Source organism: Nanorana parkeri, unplaced genomic scaffold (genome assembly GCF_000935625.1).
Source record: "Nanorana parkeri isolate BGI_ZX_2015 unplaced genomic scaffold, ASM93562v1 scaffold44, whole genome shotgun sequence".
NCBI classification, from domain to species: domain Eukaryota; kingdom Metazoa; phylum Chordata; class Amphibia; order Anura; family Dicroglossidae; genus Nanorana; species Nanorana parkeri.
In genome coordinates this window covers 2,458,588-2,475,201 of record NW_017306312.1, presented here as the reverse complement: position 1 = coordinate 2,475,201, position 16,614 = coordinate 2,458,588, and the positions used below count along the sequence as shown (strand labels likewise).

The 16,614-nt window shown below is 45.8% G+C and overlaps 1 protein-coding gene across 1 annotated transcript in view; it reads left to right on the top strand.

Moving 5' to 3' along the window:
• The first annotated feature begins 10,394 nt into the window (after positions 1 to 10,394).
• ITGA6 (integrin subunit alpha 6) overlaps positions 10,395 to 16,614 on the top strand; it is a 78,758-nt gene continuing 72,538 nt past the window's right edge. Inside the window, exon 1 of the mRNA XM_018572535.1 lies at positions 10,395 to 10,861. Within this exon, the coding sequence (XP_018428037.1) occupies positions 10,698 to 10,861 (164 nt within the window). The 5' untranslated portion in view covers positions 10,395 to 10,697. The remainder of the gene's footprint in view (positions 10,862 to 16,614) is intronic.

Below are 16,614 nucleotides of genomic sequence, written 5' to 3'. Positions count from 1 at the left end.
CAGTCGCATCATTTCCTCTAGTATGTCTGCAGTCTCTGACAGTTCTCTCTATTATTACATATACTGAAAATGATGTGCTGCTCTTTGATGAAGTCAGGGTCCTCAGTTGAGGCCCCTTATATCTTGTAACCACTGCTTAAACATACCAGCCAGCAATCTTCTTACCCAGTGACAATGTCTTGATGTCCACTAAGACACTCTCACTGGACAGGGGGGCTGTTGGGTGGGTAAACTTAGTGCCATATGTGGACAGTGTTATGCCCCAAATAGAGAAACCGGCTTTTCTATAGCAAAGTGAACGTTATCCTAGATGAGGCATGACTGAGGCTTTTCTGGACAGGAGAGATGGGAAGGCACATTGTGATATTTCCTCTTAGATTGTAAAAGAGGAGATTTAGGTTTAGAGTGGAGGACAGGTTCACTTTGAAGTGGCCGTAGACACCTGCACAAGCTTGTGATTGCTCATCTATTCACTACTGAACTCTAAATTTATCTTTCGCAGAGCGCCCATATTGGATTGTGTATGGCTCATCACAAATAGCTGTATTTCTCACGATCTGCCTGTCCTCATTTGCATTTGTACAGCACTGGCACACACCACAATCTGTTCTCCGACTTGGATGACTAAGGCATGCCATGTATAATAAAAATCATAAAAATGATTGGTGCTCACACTAATTTTCCATTGTATCTGTGACTTGCTGCTGTTTAGAAGTATGTCTATAAAAGAGGAGATGTGATAATGAATGGACAGTATCTAATAAGAGCTTGTTGGTTCAGTGTTATGCTTCCTTACAACAGTTAATTTTCACGAGACTCAAGATTGGAGGCGTTTAATGAACTGCATTACAGAATTCCACAAGGCGGGTGAAGCATGTCAAATACTTTCAAACAGCAGTGGGAGGATTCCATGAGCCTGGAAAGGTATCAGATCTAAGCAAGGAGGTGGGAACAAAATTTTAGAGAAAACCAGTCAATTATTCAATAAAAAGTATATTTAATGTTAAACTATTATATTGTTCATGGTTTACTTATAAGAGATTGATTTACCCCCTTGATTAGCTTTGACTACTTTGTGTTGGACTCCTAAGCTTGAGAGCCTGGGATCAGAGATTAGAGTTCAACACAAAGCAGCCTTTACCCCCCTTAAAGCAGCCTTTACACCCTTTGACTAAAAATCACATCAGCATACAGCTCTGCATGGTGATATGAAATCATCTTACATTCATTAGCTATACAAGCACATTTTTATTTTACTTATAATTTGTTTTTTCCACTTCCTGGTCCACTTTGGCACAAATTATGTCATCGTACCCAAGCGTTGCATCCTGGGAAGGTTACATCAGCGGAGTGTTGCTGGGAAATCTCATCTGTAATCTCATGAGATCTCAGGGAAAGGCATTTTCTTCCCTTGAGATGCTGTGCATGGTCACATGTCCTGGTCACACGGCCATCTTAGTGATGGACGACAGCAGAGAGAGGAGGGGACGTTCACTCGGCGGGATGAGATATGCCGCCGGGGTCCCCTCCTCTTTCCTGACACTGTCGGGCTCTTGGTCCATGACCGAGTGCCAGACTTTTCATAGGCGGTTAAAACCAAAATAACTATCAGTCATTTTGGTGTCACCCCTCCAATGGTGGCACCCGGGTGTGGGCCGCACCCCCTTTGTGACGTCACTGGTCTTTGTTGTCATTTTAATGATATTGGTAAAGGTCTGCCTTAAAACTGCTTCACTTCTGCACTAGGGATAATTTACTAAAGAAATGCATTCTTCATTCTCCTTAGTGTAGCTGTATGCACTTCAGCCATCTGATCACGTGCAAAGGAAATTCAAATTTTTTTTAAATTTTCTTTTTTCTTTTTCTCTGCACCTGATTGGATTGTTCATTGTGAACACAGGTACAATTAGCTAAGTGAAAATTACCCTTTTTTTTTTTTTTTACTTCACTGTCTCCCAGCTGGTGTGGTTACATTTCTCCTACAATGTAGTTTCACACAGCTTAACCCCCATGCTGTTTCACAATATACAGTCCAAGTGAGTGATCACAGTAGAAAAGACTGAGGAAGTGCTTCCTTGCATCTGCAGTAAGCCCAGATGAAGTACTTTGGTCAGTCAGACCTTTAGAACCTGTGCCTAAACACAATCACTTGACTGGAATTCAATGACGTGTTTTTTTTTTACAGTAACAGTTAATGTTTTTAATATGATCGTTGCTGTACTTTGTGACACATCAAGAATGCATGCATACAGGCGTGTATAGTTAGGGGCTAGGTAATTATGGGATTCTGATATTTGACATGCATAGGTGTAGGTTTCCCAATCTAAGTTATCGCCCATGGTGCCCAATCAGATTAATTGAAAAGATGAATTCTGATTGGTCAACATAGGCAACAACTCACCTTTTCACAAATAGCTCTTAAACAGTTATGAATTTGTTCAAACTTTAAAGAACAACTCCGGGCAAACAAGAACATACCCTTGCAGTGTGGCTACCTCCGCACTGCAAGAATTAAGTGCTCGCTTTGTGTAGGGGGCTCAGATAAAGCAGATACACTCACTTGTTCCTCTGTCCTGCTGGTTCCCCCCGGACTGCTAGACCAGTCCCCACAGCCTCTACTCTCCTTCACTCTGGCAGTGTAAGGACTGATAACGTCATCATGCCTAAATGCCTTACACAAAACGAGCACTTGATTCTTGCAGTGCAATAATTTTTTCTTTGTCACTTGATTACCAGCCTGTAATACCCCTTCAATCCAGGCCATTTTTCAGTATTTAGCCCTGTGATAGTTTGACCAACAATTACTTGGACATGCAACACTGTATCTAAATTACTTTTATACCATTTATTTGAGACAGAGCTTTCTTTTGGTGGCACATAAAGGAGAACTATTGGGAGAGTGAAATGTAAAATGAAATAAGCCGGCTTGTGACACTGAAGCTGTCACGCGTCGGCTCTATAGATCGAGAACTGAGAGATCACTCAGCTTACAGCTTCTCCCTGCAGAGAGCAATGATTGTCAATCACTGCTTCCCGAAATGATTCCCCCCCTCCCCTCCCACTATTCCTCCAGCGCTCATTGAAGGGACAGACAGGGGTAGGGGCGGGTACAGCTGGCTTGGTCTCTGGAGAGGCAGAGCCAGCTGTCAATCAGGCAGTGGGGTGGATCCTGCCAATAGTGTCGGGATCCTTACCAGCTGCAGCATGGCTCTTCGCTGTCAGCATATAGCAGGCAATAGCCCGTTATATGTTGAATTTGGGTCACAGGAGGACGGTATTAAATGTACTTCTGGGACCCAAAAGAGAACTATAGCCAAAAAAAGGTTTGGCATTAGGCATAATATCATATATTATATATACTGTGTACTGTATATTAGGAAAGCACCGATACCAATACTAGCACCGGTATTGGTGCCGAGTATTTGGGCGAGTACTCGTGCTCTCCTAAATGCTCTGATGCCTAGCCCGATACTTCCGGTATCAGGAAGCCGGACAGTGAGGCTGCTTGCTTCCTCGTCACTTGTGCGATGACTCGCTACCCGGCTTCCTGATTGGTCGGGAAGCTGGCCAGTCAGGAAGCCGGGCGCCATGTAATGACATGGTGCCCGGCTTTCTGATTGGCCGGGAAGCCGGCTTCATGCTACCTCGTCAACCTTAATGATGAGGGAGCATGGAGCCGGCTTTCCAGCCAATCAAGAAGCCAGGCGCAGCGTCATTACACGGCGCCCGGCTTCCTGATTTGCCAGAAAGCCGGCTCCATGCTTTCTCGTCACATAGTCACAAGAAGCATGGGGACGGCTTCCCTGCTAATCAGGATGCCGGGTGGCGAGTCTTTAAACGCCGCCCGGCTTCTCGACTAATCAGGATACCGGGTGGCGAGTCTTTAAACGCCGCCCGGCTTCTCGGCTAATCAGGAAGCCGGGTGGCAAGTCTTTAAACGCCGCCCGGCTTCTCGGCTAATCAAGAAGCCAGGTGGTGAGTCATTACACACGGCCTGGCTTCCTTAATGGGACTTCCGGTATTCGGTATAGGCGAGTACCTAAAAAAACATATCGGTACTCGTACTTGATACTCTCCAAGGGAACATTAACTATACTTAGTATGTATTTCAGGTCCTACTTTAAAATGTAAATGTTTTCATTTCTTAATGCTGTCTTTAATGCCTTTGCTAACCTCTCAGTACAGCGGCAGGCTACAGTGAATATCTTTCTAACATCATAAATCGGTCAGGCGGCCTCTGAATGCTGCTAATTATACAGAAATGTCATTGCTGGGATGAGGTCAGCCATGTACTGAGAATAGGCTAATTATATTAAGAGGTGTATGTACACTGACACTTGTGTGGTGTTACAGGAAGCTTAGCGCTCGCGCCTAAAACAAAGTTTACCTTTGCTGAATCCTCTGTTTGGTTGCTGTTAGTTACAGGAATGTGAAAAGTGAATGACACGTTGATGCGATATAACATGGAAAGGGGAATGTTTGGCAGAACTTTCTCTGTTTAGTTTTTCCTCCCGAGTACTTGAAATTCTAAACTTGCCAACACCGTTCAGAGCTTCGTGTGACACATCTAATGCAGAGTGTGATTTCATATTAGTGTGTGGATATTGGGAAAGCCAACCGCTTTTTATTTGAATAAAGTAGTCTAGTAGTAGTATTCACTGGCTTAATTAAAGTGACATTAAAGTCACATATATTTTCCCCTCCCCCCAATGTTAGTGTAAGCACTTACCTTAAATGATGTTTCTTAATCCGATCTTCTTCTTCTTTCCTGTCGTTTTCATATGTCCCTCGAGCGGTGCGGCGGGTCTCCGATCCAGTGCTGACTCCTCTGTCTTTGCTGGCACTTCCTGTCCCACGGTGTCTGCATGTGGGTGCACGCGTCCATAGACTTACCTCGTGTCTCTCCTCGCATCCCAGCCTGAAATGTGAACTGCGCATGCGCCCGCCCCAAGATGCTTTGCGGCCGTCCGAGGATATTCACATTTTCGGATGGGAGCGAGCAGGGAAGACACAGGTGAGTATTAACCCCTGTTAAAGCGTTTTGTTTTTGTTTTTTACACTTTTTGCATAGATCTACTGCTTGCTAGGCTTTAATTATCCTTTAAGCTGACCATACATGGATCAAATTTTGGCCATTTCCCAAAAATTTGATGCATGGTTGGCCCTACTGGCACCACCCAGCTCCAAAAAAGTCAATTGAAAAAGGATCCGGGCGGAAAATTCTCAGCTGTAGAGTGACTGCAGACAATCAGATGCAGTCACCGTTCGGGTATTCTGACAGCCATGGGCGCCAGCTGTCAGAATTCAATAGCCATCAGGGAAGATTCTCAACGTCCCAACCCCCCAGAGAGTGAGAACTAAGCAGGGTTGTTCAGTCCTTGCAGAAAAATCATCAAAGACAGGTAAGCTGCAATTTCCTACTTTTTTTTCTCTCAATGTAAATGGGAACATGTAACAAATGTAAAGTAGACATTGCCCCAATCTGGCTGCAAAAGTCTAAATACACTTTAAGCATTGGTGCCAGTGTTCGCTGTGGCATCCTGGCAATCCGCCTAATATTGGGGTGTGTCAGAGAATTCAAAGGATGACATGAAGCATTTCCTTAAGTTTCCAGGAAGTACATATCGGGAGATGGTATTCCATTCCACTGTGCAAAGAATTCCACATAAGTTGGATGGAAAACAGCATGGGGCTAATGATTCTGAATGTATGTCTTGGTAAAGTCTTCTGTCACTTATGATAGTTATATGTCAGCGCGGAGCTTGAAAGTGAGATTTATGCTATACAGGAAGTGAGTAATGCCAAGTGATTATTATTATTATCAACTGGACTGGATAGTTCCCAGAGCAACGCTGAACAAATAGATTGTGGACATGAATGGAGGTTTAAGAAAAGGTCAGGCTTGGAGAAAGTTACATATGTTTAAAGCTATTGTCCCTGGACTGCAGGCATCTTGATGCATTGCCGACCAGAAGATAAACACAATTTCCCCTTCATTACTTCTCTTTGTCTTTGTGCGTGATTGTCATGCAAATCCTTTGTCCTGCGTGCATGTGGAATCAGCCGGTAGAAGTGCTGGAATAATTAGACAGCCTAGTCAACTTATTCACATTTCTTGGCTTGAAAATAATAACTGCGGTGTTATACTGAGAACATGTTTGTTGCGTGTTATACTGTATATTACATACTGAACTGTTGCAGTCACATTTTGCTAGCTCTGTGTTGGTTTTAGTAAAAAATATACACCGATCAGCCGTAACATTATGACCACTAAGTGGTGAAGCAAGGGGCGTCCCGCGGCCGGGTGTCACCCGGAGTGGAGACGGCGTGACAGCTCGTCGTGACGTCATCGCGCATGCGCATGACGTCATTACGCGTGTGCGCGATTACGTCATCACGCATGCACAACCATCTAATTGACGCCTGCCGGCGGCCATCTTGGTGATGGATGCCGGCAGAGAGAGGAGGGGACGTTCACCCAGCGGTATCTGTCAGGCTCTCGGTCCATGACAGAGTGCCCGACTTTTTAGAGGGGGTGACACCAAAATGACTGTTGGTCATTTTGGTGTCACCCCTCCAATGTTGACACACGGGTGCGGGCCGCACCCCCTTGTGACCCCACTGAGGTGAAGTGAGTAACACTGATCCCATTACAATGGAAGTGGGTGGGATATATTAGGCAGCAAGTGAACATGTTCTCCCTGAAATTGATGTATTGGAAGCAGAAAAAATGGGCAAGTGTAAGGATTTGATGGACTTTGACAAGGGCCAAATTGTGATGCTAGGCGACAAGAGCAGTTCCAAAACTGCAGCTCTTGTGGGATGTTCCTGGTTTGCAGTGGTCAGGACCTACCAAAAGAGGTCCAAGGAAGGAAAACTGGTGAATCGGCGACAGGGTCATGGACGGCCAATGCTCATTGATGTACGTGGGGAGTCAAGGCTGGCCTGTGTAGTCCGATCTAATAAAAGAACTACTGTAACTACTGTAGCTCAAATAGCTAAAAAACGTAATGAAAGGTGTCTGAACACACAATGCATCGCAGTTTATGGTGTATTGGACTGTGTATCTGCAGACTGGTCAGGGTGCCCATGATAAACCATGTCTACCGAGAGCATCGGACCTGGACAACAGAGCAATGGAAGAAGGTGGCCTGGTCTGAATCATGTTTTTTATACATCATGTGGATGGCTGGGTGTGCGTGTGTCACTTACCTGGGGAAGAGATGGCATCAGGATGCACTATGGGAAGAAGGAAAGGTCCTACCATTCATATGGAAGTGTTGTGGGACCAGGGGTGCCCTTTTACCTGGGGTCCGGTGGGCCCGGCGGGGATTGTAGGGTCCTTCTTGGGGTGATCTGGTGCCCAGCGGCGGCTGGTTGCGGGTGCGCGCATACGTGACGTGCTCATGCACGTGACGTTGCCGAGGCCTATTAGCCACCTCAAGTGCTGATCATCAAGGAGGGAGGGCCTTGCGTGCCCACCTGCTTTCCTCGCCGTCCTATTAGTTCCCAGGGACCTGTAGCTTCCTCATTGCCCGGACAACGGGCTGTTTTGGCAGCAAAAGGGGATCTACTCAATATTACGTGTGTGGTCATAATGTTATGGCTGATTGGTGTATATATAATATAAAAAACATTATTTCATACAAGAGGGCATGGCAATTGTTTATGATGTGCAGTGCTTTAGCAAACCAAATGTCATGCAGTTAAAGCTGTGTTCCAGACAAACAGTATAAAAAACACACATGAATCCAGCTCTGTAAATATGAATACATCATGCGAATAAAGGCATTCTTTAATGCAAACAGTGTAGGTACCAAAATTTGACATGGCATCGGCTTCTTGCAGCACAAGGAGCCATTGAAGTGTGTTGCATTACTAAGAGCATGCTGATAGGAGAAGGCAGCAGAGAGATGAGATCATCTCTGTGCTGCTTTTCCTTTCACTGTCCAGTCACAGGCTGGGGGTGGTGAGGAGACCTGTCAGTGAAAGTGAAACTGCAGTAGAGAAGGATCAGGTCCCCTCCCCTGCCAGGTAAGACTATGCTTTGTAGCAGAGCTTTATAAAGCTCAGGACCAAACAGCTCTCATGTGTGTATTTACTGAAGCTGTAGCTTGTCAGGAATTAAACTCTAGGTCTACCTAAACCCCTCAGTAGTGGGCATTGTATCATTCAATCATTAAATCTGAACCTAATGGGGGGAATTTATCAAAACTGGAGACAAAAACTGGAGCAGCTGTGCATGGCAACCAATCAGCTTCTCTGTTCAGTTTGCTCATTAAGATTTGAAAATAAAAAAGGGAAGCTGATTGGTTGCCATGCACAGCTGCTCCAGTTTTGGTAACATCCCCTCAATGTATTGTTATGTGCCCTATATTTATTTGCTATTACTAACCATTACTGTGCTAGGGGCAGATTTCTTTAGGAGATGCCGATTTTCCTCCGATAAAGACGTGTGCCGTAAAATGCACAAACACGTGTGTTAAAAGCAGAGGAACATTTGTGAAAGGCATGTGAAAAACACACGTTACTACATGCACATTGGTGTGAAAGGGTGCTCCAACCAGCTCATTTAAGACTTGTATACACGCGCATTTGTCTGTTCAGAATTGTTTTCTATCCTCATAAAAGTCAATGGAAATATAAAAACGTACCCGCCAACCTTCTGATATGAGAGAGGGACAGCTTATAGCTTATAACAAAATATTTAGGCAATTCACACAGCCGTACCCCATCCCCAATTAACTACCTCCCGGCCCGCCGTTGTGTATAAACGGCTGGCCGGGAGCAGACACCGTGGGACAGGAAGTGCCAGCAAGGACAGAGGAGTCAGTGCTGGATCGGAGAGCCGCCGCAGCGCTGGAGGGACAGATGAAAACATCAGGAAAGAACAAGATCGGATTAAGAGACATCATTTAAGGTAAGTGCTTTCACTTATATTTGTGGGGGGGGGGAAAAATTTTTTTTAACTTTAATGTCACTTTTAGTCTAGAGTTAGAGAAATACACTGTAATGCGCACCTTATAGCTCGCTCAACCTCTCTATTTTTTTTATTGTAAAAACTTTATTAACATGACGTAGCATGCTACGACACATTATATTGCATCGGAACATGCTGTATGAAAATACTACATATCATTTTTTCTTTCAGTGCCCAAATGCAGCACATCATAGGACATAAGGTCAGTTGCCTTGAGTTTGTTTTGGGACTGCATTGGGCAACACAGCCCAACGCTGCTTATGTGAACAAGCTCTGAGGTTAGGTTCACACCTGCACTACACCGCATGACACCCGGGACGCGCGATCGTGTGCTAGTGCACACAGCGATTGCCACGCGGCGCCATTCATTTCAGTGGGGTGACATCCGCTTAAAAAAGGTACAAGTACCTTTTTTTGCGACACACGATCTGCAGTTTTTTTAGCCACGATCGTGTTCACCTGTACGGGCAGAATCATGGCGGGAAACAGCGCGATCCACCCCGCGCGAATGGGGTGCCATTAGAAAATAATGGCACCCACAGCGTGATCGGTTCACAGCTTGACGACTCCTGAACGCGCGACAATCGTGCACATAACGCGCGGTCAGGAGTCGCCTAGGTGTGAACCTAGTCTTAAGCTTCATTCTGTCTACAAAAATCTGTCAGGCTGGATGCTTTCTTTATGCTTCTAGATGCTTAAAATGACATGCATTTGCGTTAAGATGCATCTGTCCTTTGTCCATTGAAACAGTCTATTGGAGTAGCCAATGAGAGTTCAACAAACAAACGCATCTGCCAACTGAAGGACAGTCTCTCCAAATGAAGGACAGTCCCTCCTAAAGATGGAACTTCCCTCTAAATGAAGGACAGTTCCTCCTAAAGGAAGACAGCCCCTCCAAATAAAGGAAAGTCCCTCCTAAAGATGGACATTCCCTCTAAATGAAGGACAGTTCCTCCTAAAGCGGGATAGTCCCTCCAAATGAAGGACAGTCCCTCCTAAAGATGGACATTCCCTCTAAATGAAGGACAATTCCTCCAAAAGTAGGGCAGTCCCTCCAAATAGGGCAGCAAGGAAAAGAAGTTTGCACCAACTCAGAGGCAGCATAAGGCAATTTATGAGCTCATCAGAGACAAGTGATTATAAAAGCTTGCTGCATTTGACTTTCCTCTTTGCCTAAAGTCCTTGTGCACCTGCCTGTACTCTCAGCAAACACTGGTCGGATAAGGGAGCTTGCAGCCTTTCCACACCCCGGATTTTGTGCTACCTGAGGCACATAGACAAGCCTCTCCTGGCTGCCTGCCCAGACCTCTGCATTTTATGAGCCCCTCCCTGGGTCTGGAGATCACTCAGCGCTCATAAAGCTCAGCAGAAGTGACTGATCCTCACTCAGCCCCTTATCTGAGCTAGAAGTAGAGGTGGGCTGGGCAGGGAAGTCCTGAAGAAGAGAACAGACCTCGCAGCCTCCCTCAAGGCTTCAGACACGACTTGGGCAGCAGCTGCAGGGCGGGGTCTGTGACAGCTCCAGCGCTTCATATAAAGAGCCCGATCTCTCCAGAGAACAAGGCTAGCATTGAGCACAGCGGAGTGGGACGGGTGCAGGGGAAAGGGCACAGGGAGGGAGGGCACGAATAAAAAGACACAGCAAGGGGGTGGAAATCCAGCGTGAGAAAAGCCCAGAGGACGCGGATCTTGTACCCACACGGCGCTGAAAGGGACCATGGCTTGGCTTTACCTGACGTGCGCTGCTCTTCTCTCCGGAACTTTGGTCGCAGCCTTTAACCTGGATACCGACAATGTCATTTCTAAAGGAGGAGACCCCGGGAGCTTGTTCGGCTTCTCACTGGCCATGCACTGGCAGCTGGAGCCACAGGACAGGCGACTGTAAGTTCATCGCATGCTTGCCAATCGCTCGGTCTAGGTGCCCGGAGGCGTTCTGGCCATCCCTAGGCTTGCTGGGCACACCTGATCGCTTTGCTTGCTTCTCTTACCTGGCTGCTGCAGAACTTCTTTGCTTGCAACCAGGCTCTGAAGGACACATTGTCTGGATTACTGGCAGCAGTGACTGGCAAGTGCCAGTGCAGGGGCTGTAGATTTCACATAGGGGTTGCATGATGGGAAAGTGCATGTGTCCCAGTTTGATGGGTTTAGATCAATGTCTTGTGTTACCTCTAGTAATGCTGCTGCAGAACTTCTTTGCTTGCAACTAGGCTCTAAAGTACAGGTTGCCTACCAGATTGGCAGCAGTGCCAGTGCAGGACCTATAGAGGGGTTGCAAGATGTGCAAGTGCGTGTTTTTTAATTTGATAGGTTTAGATCAATGTCTTGTGTTACATCTAGGTGGCACTTAAAGCGACTCTGTCATGGAGGCTACCATTGCTGGTGGCACTTAAAGCTACTCTGTCATGGAGGCTACCATTGCTGGTGGCACTTAAAGTGACTCTGTCATGGAGGCTGCCATTGCTGGTGGCACTTAAAGTGAGCCTGTCATGGAGGCTGCCATTGCTGGTGGCACTTAAAGTGACCCTGTCATGGAGGCTGCCATTGCTGGTGGCACTTAAAGGCTGCCATTACTGACCTTCTCTATAAGAGTCTTAGTTCCCTGGCTGTCATGTTGATGTTCTGGTGCTTTGGCTTCAGAGTTTTCTGAATTCCATGACCCAGAATAAATGCAGGGATACAGAATTGGGACACTGAGCGCAAATGTATTGAAGCCAAGCACAGCCAGGCAGCTAACATTTTCAAAAGAGGTTCAGCAATGGCAGTGCCCTACTTTTCTGATGACAGAGTCACTTTAAGAAGGGAGTGCTTGTGTTTTTTCCAAGCAATGAGTACTTTATTCCATAGCAATAGTAAAGGTTACACAATGAAATAAAGGACCCTTGTCTATTCAACCTTACCTGCTATGTTACTAGGATTTGATTGGCTGCTGGTGACAGCACAGACAGACCTCTTTTCAGACATGTTTTTAGTACTACAGGTTGCATGCTGCAGTTTTCAATGGCTGCTCAGTTACTCTTAGTTGGGAATATGCCATACAATGTATTTACTTATGAGGAACTGAGCGGTGTCTTTGACTGGAGGCTTTATATGAGTTCTCTGTAACTGCTTTATTGTGGATCTTGCGTTTGAACATAAACCTCCCATCACAGCCTAGTGAACTTTGTAACTGAGTGACTTCAGGTAAATGATTAAGCTGATAACTCATCTATGGCGCTGCGCCCTTGCAGCCTCCTTGGTTCATACCGCAGACAGGATGTGTCTGAGTGGGTGAAAGAAATGGATACATAACCATCAGGTGACAGTTATTCTGAGTGGTTACAAAATGAAGCGGAGACATCAAAAGTGACATTCTAGCTGAAGTTACATTCAATTTTTATCGTGCTGGGCGCAGGTTCTCAACCACTTGTATGTGTAGATGGGGGTACCTGGGGCAGGTTTATGAGGTTCTTCCGCTTTACTTGGTAAAGTACATTTCTTTGTAAATGTTTTGGGTTTCTGCATATGATAAAATCTGTACAAAACAGATCGATGTTCTAGTCAATTAAAACAAAACAAATTGCTTGTATTCAATTAGAATGTATTGGTAATTCATGTGTCAGGTCCCGTTCACACTTTGGCATTGGCATGCGTTCACACAACGCTGCAAAATGCATGACGCGCTTGCGGCGCCATTGCTTGTTAATGGTACATCTTTGCTCGCACATGGAGGGCCTGATTCACATCACATCCAGATAATCTCCAGACCAGACCAGATTGTGTCCGGACCCCAAATCCATCCTAATGTATCCCTATGCTATTTCTGGCCTGGGTTAACATCAGTGCAGTCCGTTTCAGACCAGAAACCAGATACTGCATGTCTCATTTTGTCTGGTCTGGAATGCACTGGAACTGTGGGCAGGTTCACACCATTTTCCGGACCAGATGCGGTCCAGAAAAAGGTGTGAACCTACCCTAATGCTTGACAAATGCTAAAAAAACGCGTGAAGCTTGCAGTTCAAACTGCTGCACGAGCCTCTTTGCTGCGTTTGTCGCACATAGGGCAGCTCATTGAACTGAGTGGGCTTCCCTGTGCTGACGCAAGGCAAAATGCGCACAAATGCAACGCACGTTCAGGCGCCCTACAAGTATGAATGGGGCCTCATGGGTACCTGACCTAAAGCTAGCCATACACCTTTAGATTTCTATTGTTGAATATTCTAGTTCCTGCTTAGTGACTAACGCTAGCCATACACAGCTAGATTTCACCAAGGGCTGAAAGAGGGAAACCAATTGATTCCCTTATCTGCACTAAACAGCATGGAGGAAGGAATCCCCACTGTTGGCTATTGTATTCAGCGGCCAGCGGAGGAGGGGACGCTCACCTGGCAGGATAAGGTATGCCGCCGGGTCCTCTGTCCTAAAACTGTCAGGCTCTCGGTCCATGAGGGGGTGACATTAAAATGACTGTCAGTCATTTTGGTGTCACCCCTCCAATGGTGTCACCCGGGTGCGGGCCGCAGCCATCGCACCCCCCTTGTGACGCCACTGTCAACATGTATTCTTTTAGACCGCTTTCACCCAGGCCCTTGGCCTGCCGTTGAGGCACATTAATGCATGTGCACTATCATGTGGTATCTTGTGCGTTAACACACGTTGCATTAAGGCAGTTCATTCATTTACAATGGATTACAAGCACATGGCAATGAAACAAAGCCAGACGTGCACTTTTTTTAACGCAGTGCACTACAACACACTCATTTTACCGTGCGTTACCGCAACACATAAGACCCGGTTCACACCTTGTGTTTTTGAGCAGTTGGAAAAGCACTTTTAAACACCCAACACAAGAAATCCCATGATTTTCAATGGCCTCTGTTCATACCTGAGCAGCAAAACACCAGCAGGAAAACGCCAAACGCCAGAAAAGGTACATTAGCTTGTTTGGGCAGCTAACAGAGCATGTGTGCCCCCTAGACTTCAATGGAAATGTCCGAAAACACATGGCAGAAGCAGGTTGCACATTTCCATGCAAAACGCGCATAAGCGTGCAAATAACTGCACACTAAACACGCATGCAAACATGATCCGCCTAGGCGTGAACCCAGCTTCTGATCTGTAAAGACTGAAAGCAACTTTTGAAATGAGAGTAACATAGTAAATCTGATATGAGAGTTTAGTGAATGGCGTTAGATCTGCTTTAATAATGGCAGGAGGCCGTGGTATGTACACACTGCACAGGGGCAAACAGAAGTAAAACTATCTCCTACTAACAGGCTGAAGAACGTACTTCCTGTAACTTGGGGAAACACTGGTTGCTCAGGAAGAGAGCCTTGCAGTAGCTTTAGGCTTTGTTGGACTATTGTAATGGACAAATTAGTTTTCTATGGGGTCCTGATTGATTATAATGAGAGCAGTAGGATTAATTGCTCCCCACAACCCCTGCCCCCACATGCACTTTTGTCTCTGTGGGAATTAGTTTTCCAGATTCCATTTCCCCTGCCCTCTGATGTTTTGTATTGTTCTCTGTGCTTGCACTGCGTTTTCACACCCTGATGGCTTCTCTGTATGCTGAGCTGCACAATAAAACATTGCTGTAACATTAAAATGAAGTGAGGTGGAGCCGTGCGGAAGCCACAAAAATATTTCTGTGCAGCTGTATTACACAGGTAGTGTTATCTGTTAAAGCTTTTGATACATTGATTTTATTACAGATCTATTTATTCAAACTAACCATGAAACCATCTGTTTTTTCATAAGTGCATTTATTAGTCCCTTAGATTTGCAGGTTAATTGAGCTCCCCCTCCCCCCGTGAAAAATGTCCTACCTGAACACCCGTCCAAAGCAGGAGTGGACAACTGAATATTGAATTCAAGAGCCAGTCTACCCAATCCAGGAGCCAGCAGGATTTTTTACGAGCCAGCTCCACTAGAGAGTACCTCAAAAAGTTGCAGCAGCCATTTTTAAGGAACATGGGCTAGCTCGCTCCTGGCATTTGCCAAGCCCTGGTCTTATTACACTGGTTGATTTAACCCTTTCGTGTCCACAGATGTACATAGTATGTCGTTGGCAACACGGCCCTGTAAACGGACTAGCCACCGGGACTCTGTTTAACATTATAAAGCTGACCGGCGGCAGCGAATCTGGTGGCTCAGCTGCCGCCAGATTGCTTTTATGGGCCGGTTAAATTCCCGCCCACCTGCCTGACACCCCTGCCAATATTTACGCATATCTCTGATGACTTGTAGGGTCTTTTAGAGCTTCGCCTATGGACTTTTTTGAGCTATTGAACTTTGTCACTGTTTCACGGACGTATGCAATTTTTAACCTAGGCATGTTGGGTATCTGTTTACTCATCATAAACTCATCTTTTGTATTTTAGAAAAAGAAAGGGTGAAACTCTGAGCTGTCATTCTGAAAATCTTTGGGCTTGCGTCAGTGGCACCAGTTTGAAATCAATTTGAGATTTAGATACTGGAGAGTTACATTTCTCTTTTAAGGTGCCCACACACCTTGCGATAATCGTACGATAATCGCGGGAAATCCCGCGATCGTACGATTATCGTAAGGTGTGTGGAAGCGGTGCGACCTCTACTACTGTAAGGTCGCACGACTTTTATCTTAGGAACATGTTAGAAAAGCCGCCGAGCATTGTACGATGTTCGGCGGGTGTGTAGCATGTTCGTAAGATAAAAGCCGGACGGGCCGGTGTGCGCAAGCACACTGCCCGTTCGGCATTGCGGTCATCGGAAGCCTGCCCCTCAGGGGGGCACGGCTTGCGGTCATCGCAACGATCATCGCATCATCGTTTAGTCTTGCGATGGTTCTAAGGTGTGCGCCCAGCCTTAGAGAGACCTCTCAGTGCTCAGTTCCTAGGTACGTGCACCTGCTGTTGCCAGCCTGCAGGGTTCCCACTGATTTTTATGTTATATTGCAGAATGTACCACATTGCTTTGGGATGATCAAAAGTGCGTGGGAACACCCAATATTACCAAGACGACAGGGCCAGTGTTGGGAAATCTAGCACGAGATCGTGCTGTTTGAATATCCAATATTAATAATTATCCAGGGGTTGATTCAGGCCCCCACGTTCCATCCATAGCTCAAGTTTCTTTTTTTGTGGGAAAATTAGTCTACAAGAAACTCTCAAATATACAAGGGGAGCATGGGAATCCAGCATAGGTAGGATCTTTCCAATTAGTACTCTTGGGCAGCCATCCAATCAATGTCACAGAAAAAGGTTTAAGCTCTAAAAGATAGAAGACTCTAAAGAATAGAAGACTAAAAAGAGATCAGACTCCTTGAGTATAGGAAGAACCACATATCTTCCATCACGTTTTAAGGACAAGAAGATTATTAGATTTCTCCCAGGAAATCTTTTTTGGAGAGGCTGACCTTTTAAGCAGAATATCCATGGACAGATTCAAGCACTAGTATTCTAGAAGAAGTCTTGAGCAGATTATTCTGCTCATGCATCCAGGCCAACAGCCAAATCTGAACAGAAAAGGAGCGCTACTGACTGCACAGACTGTGTTGATGGGAAATTACATGGGAGTGATAGCAAATCGAGGTTAATAATCGGGAAAAGAAAAGGCAGGGTTTGGCACTCACGTTTGATGGAATGGATGGGCACGGTGGTGGTGATCTCCTGGAATTG